A 10,000-nucleotide genomic window follows, 5' to 3' on the forward strand; every position below is an offset into this window, starting at 1 on the left:
ACAAGTATATATTTTTTTAAGGTACTGAGGCTAGAAAGAGGATTTAACCTTACTTTTAAGGGGATATTTCTCCTCATTTAATGAAGTGAGAGCCAAATAAGCATATAAAAGTTTAGCATACACAGCTTAGAGCCAGCTTGAACACACATGTTACAAAGGTGTCATACTTGTGTGAGGGATGGTCTAAAATAACATGAGAGAATCCCATCCTGTCTTCATTTTGGTAATGCAAGTCACTAAAAAAGAAAATTTATGAGTACAATTAATATCTAAAAGGGTTTTAAAAGGGGGAATTATAAAGGACTCAATGAATTATAAAGGAATTAATGTTAAAGAGTTAAGGAAATAATGTTAAGCAGTTAATGTTAGATTAAAGAACTAATGTCAGAGGGAATTATAAATGGCACTTATCATAGAGTAAGATATTATTACAGATACTTTTGTATCAAAGGGGGTGAGATTGATAGTAAGAAGACAGTTTGTAAAGTGAAACAACATTATGATATGAAATATTGAATATACATCATCATGGAAACTAATTAGCAGGACTTTCTTACGACACAGTGTAAGGAGTGAAAAGCAGGATGTAAGGTTTTTAGCTAGTGTTGTGTGGCATTAAAGATATAAGATGTAAGTTATTCTTCGGCCTTTTCAGGGAATAGGGGATCCGACTGTCTTTCAGGTTTTCATCAGTTAGTATCATAGAAAAAAAAAATGACTTTGGTAACTGAGGACCTCAAAATATATTTGATTTATTGTTCTTGTATTATTATGACATTGTTGATCCATTTTGCTCTAGTACTTCTTCAGTAATTGATTCTTTGGTGACTAAACACTGTGCCATCCATGTATAAAAAAAAATCATAAAGTACAAACACAGTGGACATGGCATTATACATACCCTTCTTGCCTCAAGAAATTAAACAGAAGAAATGTATATGACATTTGCTGTACTTTAGGCTAACACGCTTTATTGAAGAATCACCGCTATGAAAGTTAAACTGCTGTTTGATACACATGATCTCTCCATAGTTTTGCCATACCTGAAGGGCGTGGAGGAAAATTCATCTTTTGCCATGTACTTCACAAGACAGTGGCAAGATACTTTGCTAGTATCCCTTCACAACTTCTTTGCCGTGGTTTTCCAGGTGCGTATAAAAGTTTCCTAGCTATTTAACTTGTATACTAATAGTACTTGGAGTTATTTAGGACTGATTTCTTCTAATATCTATTATTGTGTATTTACAGCTTACAGGGCCATTAACTAAGAAATCAAACATTCATAATACACAAGAAAAAAAAAGTAGCCAAATGCACACAACCAAAAATATCATGCAACCGATATAGAAAAAAAAAATGAATAAATAAAAGAACCACAATAACATTTCTTTCCGCAGAGCATTGAACTGCCTACTTTAGCAAGTTACCGTGATGAGGCATCCAAGATTGCCAGATTACAAGAGGACAACGAATTGTTGCGTGCACGGCTGAGTGCTCTCACCACCTCCGACCAGCCCAGTCTTGAACACCTAGTTGTACCTGATCCTCCTCCTCCTTCTCATCTCATGGACGACTTTTACAACATTGCTCAGTAAGTGTTATGTAAAGTTATTTATGGTGTATTCAGCTCTTGTGGGTTAGATTTTCTCGGAATGTATGTTAAGTTTTTTATATTTGTGTATACAGTAACAGAAAATTATCTGATATATCTGATGATTCATAAAACCGAGAAGCTCATATTGGTTAGTTCTGCTGTCGTTGGGGCTGATTGGATTTATATTTTCATAATTTTGTCTCCTCCTGTTATTTTCACTATTGTTATCATTTTTGTTATTGTTATTATTGTTATACCATCTTTCATAATGTTATTATTATTATTTCATCATCATCATCATTAATATTTTGATTGCAGAGAAGCGCCTTCTTCAGAGAGTCAGTTGAAATCCCTGAAAACCATTCTCTTTGGACTTGGTGGAGGTCTCCCAACGTCCCCAATTCTTGGCCGACGTGCGACCGGAGGAGCTGCCTCTGCCTCTCCCCAACCCAGTCCTATTGCAGCTCAAGCTCCATCTTCAAATAACCATGTGAGTTGACACGCTGACATTTTAAGGGAAGTGGTTTTGTTTGTATTTCCGAGGAGTTTACCAGGGTTCAGAGTCTTTGTTTAAATAGTCGTTGCTATTTGTGTATTTTTTTGTTAGATATCCTAGAAATTGAGGTAATGTCAATGGTTTTAGAAAGTTTGTGGAGAATAAGTTGTATTTTAGGAAACTTACATCCTTATCGTATTTCCAGCATAGAGTTGTAGTGGTTTAAGGTTTACAAGATCACTAGAGGAAAGATTTTGTAAATGATGGTTAATACGATAGGTAGCCTTAGAATGTTTTTTTACACCCCTATATCTGTTGACGCTATTGCTGCCACAGTAACTGCCATAGCTATTGCAGTGAATGGTCATTTTTAAACTATTTTAACTGTTGTTGCTATCACTATGACAGTCACTATTTCTATTTGTTATACTACTATGCTTGCTCATATACATGAACTTTCTTGGTGTTAATTGAATGAGGTTTGATGTTCTCTTGTGTGCTAATGTCAACAGGTTTATCTTGCTTATCCCATAAGATAGGAAGTAAGGGAATTGAGACCTAGCAAATAGATAAATTGACTTTTGTCCTCTACCAAAAGGGAGGAACCAGTGTGTTCACACACTCTGTTGCAAGAAGAACTTCATCCCAAGCTCCAGCAGAGGAAAAGAAGAGGACCCGGTCTTCCAGTGTTGCCAGCATGTCTTCAAGGTGAGCGGATGAAGAGATCCAATTTAAGAAAGAAAAACATTGGAATAAATAGAAAAAAGAAATAGAATAAAATGAAAGAAAGAAAGAAAAAAAGTGTATCTGAAGTGTTGACTTGTAATCTGTTATTAGAATGCCAATTACTGTATTTTCTTGTTCTGAATCTTGTAACTTCAGTGAAGAGTGTCATAACATCAAGCCTGGTTGTGTAATCAGTATTGAATCCATATAACACAAGGGTCACAGCGCTGTCAGAAGAGATGCATTTTTGTACCAACATAGTAACCACGCTTCCTACAGCAGGAATAGTGGAGAACACATACCTGTGAAGCGATTAGTCCAGACATCGGCCTCCACCACAAGGCAGTCGAGATCCCCTACGAAAATTAGGCCTCAAGAGGATCCCATGTCTTCAGCTAAGATGGAGGTGACCAGTGACAAGGCCTCTTTCCTCTTACTTGGACAGGTGAGAGCAGTGAAAAAATGGCAAGTGTGTTGCTGATATTTTAGATTGTACTTATCATGGCTCTTTATGTTATTACTATTGGTTTTATTATTATTATTATTGATATAATTATTTTTGTTCTTCTTCTTTGTTGTTATTTATATTATTTTTGGTGTTTTATTCATCTTATACTTAACCCAATGTTGACGGGCAAGTGGCATGTTCCCATTGGCAATGTTTGGTTAAATGTTTCTGCATATAGATGGCTCTGCCATTGTTTAGCCACAAAGGAGTCAATTAGTAGATCTTGCAACCTCACTTTTCCTTGAAAAAGCGGGAAAACACTTTATTTTACTAATGCTATCAATATTGACACTGTTATTTTTGTTATAAACATTATAATTACTATACTGTTACTGACATTACTAACAGCAGTAATAATATTAGAAAATATTAGTGAAAACCAAGGAAAAAGGTAAACAGTGAGACAGGTAGTTTGCGTAATTGGCTCATTTTTGACTTAGTACTTGTGGGGCCATCTATATGTAAAAACAATGACTAAATTTAACACACACAATGGGCAATGCCATGTACGTACATGCCATGCCCGGCAGCTTAGGGCTAATCTCATTATGATGCTGATTATTATTATTATTATTATTATTTTATTATTATTATTATTATTATTATTATTATTATTATTATTATTATTATTATTGTTATTTTTTTTCATTATTTTTATCATTATTGTTATTAGTATTATTATATATCTTTCTTTATTAATTATTTGTATCATTTATTTATTTATTATTATTATTATCATTATTATTATTATTATTATTATTACTCTTATAATAATAATAATAATAATAATTATTATTATCATTATTATTACAGTAGTAGTAGTAGTAAACATAATAGTAGTCATAGTAGTAGTAGTAGTAGTAGTAGTAGTAGTAGTAGTAGTAGTAGAAAACATGATAGTAGTAGTAGTAGTAAACATGATAGTAGTAGTAGTAAACATGATAGTAGTAGTAGTAAACATGATAGTAGTAGTAGTAGTAGTAGTAGTAGTAGTAGTAGGAAACATATAGTAGTCATAGTTGTAGTAGTAGTAGAAAACATGATAGTAGTAGTAGTAGTATACATGATAGTAGTAGTAGTAGTAAACATATAGTAGTCATAGTTGTAGTAATTATAGAAAACATGAAAGTAGTAGTAGTTGTAAACATAATAGTAGTAGTAGTAGTAGTAGTAGAAAACATAATAGTAGTAGTAGTAGTAGTAGAAAACATGATAGTAGAAGTAGTAGAAGTAGTAGTAGTAGTAGTAGTAGTAACTGTAGTAGAGTAGCAGTAATAGTATGGTAGAAGTTATTGAAGTGTAATTGCTTAGAATATGAGATGAACCTTTCAAGAAAGAAGGTGAACACTAATCCAATGACCTTTCCAGGAGGAGTACTCAGAACACAGAGCAGTTGTGACGCACGCAGTTTTCAATCCCTCAGGAACCCTCGTCGCCTCTGCCGACACTGATGGCGTAGTCAAACTTTGGTCTCCGTCTCCGTCCCCAAAGTATGTGTATGCTATTGCAGAATGAAATTTGTCCTTTAGGTGAAAGATTTCTTTATCTTTTTTATTTCTTTATTGTCTGTTATCAATTCATCATCATATAACTCCGTGTTCAATGGATTTAAGAAATTGAGAGGAAGTGGTCTAGGAAGAGGAGTGTGGGTATAGATGTATTGTTAAAAGGATCTCCAATAATTTTGCATAGTACTTATGTCTTTAATGTTATTTTTTTTGTGTTAGTTTTTTTTTTATCTATCTATTTATTTTTTCAAGGTGATCTTGACTTCCTTGTGTTAGATCATTTGAACTTCTGATTTTATGAATATGAGAAAGTAAGACACCATGCAAAGTTTAATCAGATATTCTGTCAACTTCCTCTAGGACCCAATCTGGTCTTGTTGTAAAGAGTGCGGTCACAGCCCTGGAGTGGTTGCCTCGCGGGGAACGCTTCTTACTTCTAGCCACCAAAGCTGCTTCCCTGCGTCTCTATGACTCAAGGGATAAGAAAACTGTCTGGGAGACTGGACCAGATAGCTGTCCTGTACTTAAAGACCAAAGGTAAGAAAGTTTTGTGTGGAGAAGAAAAGATAAGACAAGAGAAAATAAATGTATCTCAATGTTATTTTTTGTGTATGTGAATTTGGATTCTTTTACTGTGTTTTATTATTACACACATTATTTTCTAATGCAAGTAAAGGAAATTATTTTTTAAAGTTTCTTAGGTATAATGAAGAATTTAATACAATTTGATACTTAATATACTTATTCACAGAATAATGGGTGTACGAGTGAGTCCTGGGGAAGGCAGTGCAGTAATCAGTGTTGCTCCTCGAGTGAGACCTCAGGGCACTTCAACTCCGCCAGCACCCCCATCACTGCATACCATTGATATGAAGAGTCTCAAGATTGAGGTAAAAATTATCGAAAATTTTTTGAAACTTGTTGGGGATTTAAGGCTATCTCGGGCATTTATTGATTTCTGATTGCTGCATTCTATGCTTTGTTGATGCTCTTGTTATTCTTACATTGTATTTGCTTGCATATGTACGTAAGAATGAAAATGTATACATTCCAGAATATGTTTAACAAAAATTCTCCTTTAAATCACTTTTCAGAGTTCATACCGCCTAGATGGAGTTGTCGTCAATGGCTGTATCATGAACCACAATGGAGGTCTGTTGGTGTGTGGTTGCAATGATGGCTCTGTGAGAATTATAGATTTACGCTGTCCTGATGTTATAGCTTCATGGCCTGCACATCAGGGAGAGGTGTTTACTGTGCGGCTCTCGCCTCAGGAAAATAATATATACACCATTGGAAGTGACAACAGAGTAAGTAGAGATTGATGGATGAATTGAATCATAATATCTCTGAATTACTTAGGGAACAAGTATATTTTTGCCAAAAAGAAACTTTTGGTATTGGAAACTTTACCATTGATTGATTAGATAGTTTACACAACTTATTCATATTCTTAATAACAAAGTGATTTACTTTAGAAAGGATAGAAAGAATATTCAGAAATGATTACCTTTAGTTTGTTATGTAAGTTTTACCAAGAACATGTTAGTTATCATAGAGCTTGTCTTTTACTCAAGTTTGCCTGCTGGAGCATGGCGCAGACTGGAGCTCGGGTGATGGATCATGTTCTGCATGATCGTGCAGCTGGGCCATTCCTTGTGGGTGTAGGGAGTGGAGGCACTGGGCGCAGTGTTCTTCTTCGCCCGTATGGACCACTTTTTGCCCTTCATCAGGATGGGGAACATGTACTTACTTGCTCCCCCAGCGGACCTATTGTGTATAAGGTATGTTTTGTGAAGATGATGGAATGCCATATGCTAATGTCGCAGTATTAGATGGAAGGTTGATAGAATGTATTATTTGTCTGTAAGTGAAGAAGGTTCACTTATGTTCACTTATGCTATAGGGACTAGGGACAGATCACCAGACTAGTATGATGTAAAGATCCTGTTAAAAAACAGATGATATAATTTTTTTTACTTTGCCATATAAACAAAGGCAAGTATTAGAAAAAATATATATATTATATTTTGAACAGCATTCCCAAGAAAAAGTATGAAATAAAATCAAGGAATAGGGATAATATGCAAAATTTAAAATAATGTTAGTGTAAATTTTTAGACAAGTAAACTTGCAGTTGTTCAGTCTTAAGGCTGAGCATGAGCATGAAAAAGTATAGACTCGTTTCAGTATATTATTGCACTGAGCTAAAGATAAATATAGACACTTTGTTTTTCCTTCCTCAGGTTTGTGAGAATGGTTTGGAACAGGTTTTGCAAGTTGGAGGTCACAAATCCCCTGTGGTCACTGTTGACTGGTGCAACGCCCTTCAGTGTGGCACCTCTGTTGCAGCTGCTCTGGATGGGTCTGTCACTGTTGCGACTCTGATGCGCCAGTAGGGTTGAGGGAGAAGGAAATCTCACCCTTTTATATATGATCAGTGGTATCAATTTTCGTGCATCTACTTAATTAGGAGAGGATGTAGACCTCCATAGAGATATGCACACTAGTCCACACACATGCAGTCACACATACAGGGACATATGCAGACACATGTGCACCTCTACACACTCATAGTGTTATACCTCTACCAACCACCACACCCATGCACTTGCATCTGTATCCATGAACACATACATCCACATTAACATCCATATCCACATGCACACACACACCCACCCAAACACGCACACACACACACACACACACACACACACACACACACACACACACACACACACACACACACACACACACACACACACACACACACACACACACACATACCCACACACACACACACACACACAAGCACCCACACACACACACACACACACACACACACACACACACTCACACACACACACACACACACACACACACACACACACACACACACACACACACACACACACACACACACACACACACACACACACACATACGCACACACACACACACACACACACACACACACACACACACACACACACACACACACACATACATACACACTCTCTCCTTTACACACAAAGGGAAATGAATATCAGAAAATACCTGTAAATATGAAAAGCAACACATTATATAGATATATTGAAGAATGATTGACAAATTAATTATATAAGATTTATATTTTCTCATGTACATTCATAGATCTATTTAACATTTCCAAGTCTTAGTTAGTAGCCACATAAATCGTATCATTCCAGTTTTACTCATGTAATATATGTATTACATGTGGCGAACAAAAAGGTGTAGACATAAGGCTCTGTCACACGAGAGTAAAGAAATGTATACTCTCTTTAAGTATTGTTTGCTTTGTTTTGTTGTTTACATGTTGAAATGAATGCCTCATCATATTATCACATTGTTTGTTTCATTAGTGTTTGTCCAAGCTTATCCAGACATAATATATGTTATGTTTTAAATGTGTGTATAATAAAGCGTAAATTTGACACCTTGTTTTCCTGTTCTCCAAGGTCTTCAGTCATATTGAATGAGTCTCTTTTTTTTTTATTCTCAACTTGTAGTAAAATAACACTTCTTTGCACTTATCATTATTATTATTATTTTAGTTAAATGATAATGATAATATAATAGTAGTAAATATCAAAAGGAAAATCATAAGAGCAACGATAATGGTAAAACTATTAATATGATGATAGGAATACTGGTAATAATCAGATGGATGATGATAACAATAGTGATAATGGTTATGTTATTTTAGTATGGTTATGACTACAACTGTTGATATTATAGTTACTCTTACTTGTTATTTTGTTACAATTTGTACTGGCTATATGATTTATAATTTTACTACTGTTATTATTATTTCTGTTATGATTTTTTAATATTATTAGTATTATTATTGTTATTATATTATTATTATTATTATTATTATTACTCTTATTATTATTATCATTACTATTATCATTATTATTACCATTACCATTATTACTATTACTATTATTATTATAATCATTGAACTGTATTCATTTCAACAAATGTAGAGAAGGTATGAATAAGAATGGATATCGTCACAATACAAAAGTTGCATTTGACTGGTTTCGATTATGTCTGTCAGAAATAAGTGCCGAATGTATTTATGATAGAGACATAATTAAAACCGATCATATTAACTTTTTGCATTGTGAAAGCATTCGTTCTTTTGCGTACCTTTTCTGCATTATTATTTTTATTGATTTTTTATTGCTCTTACTTTTGTCTTTTGTTTATTATTGATGATGGTTGTTAGTATCATTATTTTATATTATTGTTTTTATTATTTTGATTATGATAAGGATCATTACAGTGATTATTAATAGTCTTTAATTTCTATCATAATTTATACTGTTATCATTACTATTATTATCTTATTATTATTATTATTATTATTATTATTATTATTATTATTATTATTATTATTATTATTATTATTATTATTATTATAATCATCATTATGTTTTAGTTATCATCATTGCTATTATTGCTTTTCATCATTACATCATTAATATCATCTTTATCATTATGATAATGATGGTAATAATGAGGAAGATGATGATGATAATGATGATGATGATGATGATGATGATGATGATAATGATAATGATGATGATGATTATAACAATATGATTACAAATATTAGGCTTGTTGCTATCAGCTTTGTTATTATTGTTAATATCAATATCATCATCATCATCATTATCATCCTCATCATCGTTATTGCCTTTTTTTATCTTCTCTCATTTCCTGTGCTGTTCTCTGCAGAACTGAACGTCAAGGAAGAAAACCAGTTACGGGAAATCCCAACACGTTATATTTCACAAGTAAACACCTAAGACCCCATTTAAGGTTATTAAATTGCTGGTACATCGATTGAGAGGGTATATTACAAGACACCGTAATATCTGTGAATGATGAAGTACTGACTGAAACTGATTTGTTTTATGCCTATATTATGCGTATTTATCATCAAGTGGTGAGTGGGTTGTATGTTGTGGAAAAGAGTGAAGTGCAGTGGACTTATATTCAACATTTTTTTTTCATCTTGGATGTTATATGGTTTATAAGATATTGTTATTGTTTTCCTTATTTCTCTATTAATTGTAATTCCATTTTGATGCAGATCAGTTTTAAAAAAAGGCGATAAAGGATGATTATCTCAAACA

At 33.7% G+C, this 10,000-nt stretch overlaps 1 protein-coding gene across 3 annotated transcripts in view; it reads left to right on the forward strand.

Annotated features, from left to right (window-relative positions):
* The window catches only part of LOC113824754 (WD repeat-containing protein 91), a 12,218-nt gene extending 3,931 nt beyond the window's left edge, over positions 1-8,287 (forward strand). Inside the window, exons 4-14 of one of the 3 annotated variants that reach the window (XM_027377535.2) lie at positions 1,033-1,148; positions 1,398-1,591; positions 1,913-2,084; positions 2,689-2,798; positions 3,096-3,261; positions 4,693-4,814; positions 5,193-5,369; positions 5,584-5,722; positions 5,927-6,142; positions 6,410-6,616; positions 7,079-8,287. In XM_027377535.2, coding sequence (XP_027233336.1) covers positions 1,033-1,148; positions 1,398-1,591; positions 1,913-2,084; positions 2,689-2,798; positions 3,096-3,261; positions 4,693-4,814; positions 5,193-5,369; positions 5,584-5,722; positions 5,927-6,142; positions 6,410-6,616; positions 7,079-7,231 — 1,772 coding nt within the window. In that variant the 3' untranslated portion in view covers positions 7,232-8,287. The remainder of the gene's footprint in view (positions 1-1,032; positions 1,149-1,397; positions 1,592-1,912; positions 2,085-2,688; positions 2,799-3,095; positions 3,262-4,692; positions 4,815-5,192; positions 5,370-5,583; positions 5,723-5,926; positions 6,143-6,409; positions 6,617-7,078) is intronic. The other 2 variants (XM_027377536.2, XM_070125760.1) reach the window with 2 other exon arrangements.
* Positions 8,288-10,000: the final 1,713 nt, after the last annotated feature.

This window comes from Penaeus vannamei, chromosome 9 (assembly GCF_042767895.1).
Source record: "Penaeus vannamei isolate JL-2024 chromosome 9, ASM4276789v1, whole genome shotgun sequence".
Taxonomy (NCBI): domain Eukaryota; kingdom Metazoa; phylum Arthropoda; class Malacostraca; order Decapoda; family Penaeidae; genus Penaeus; species Penaeus vannamei.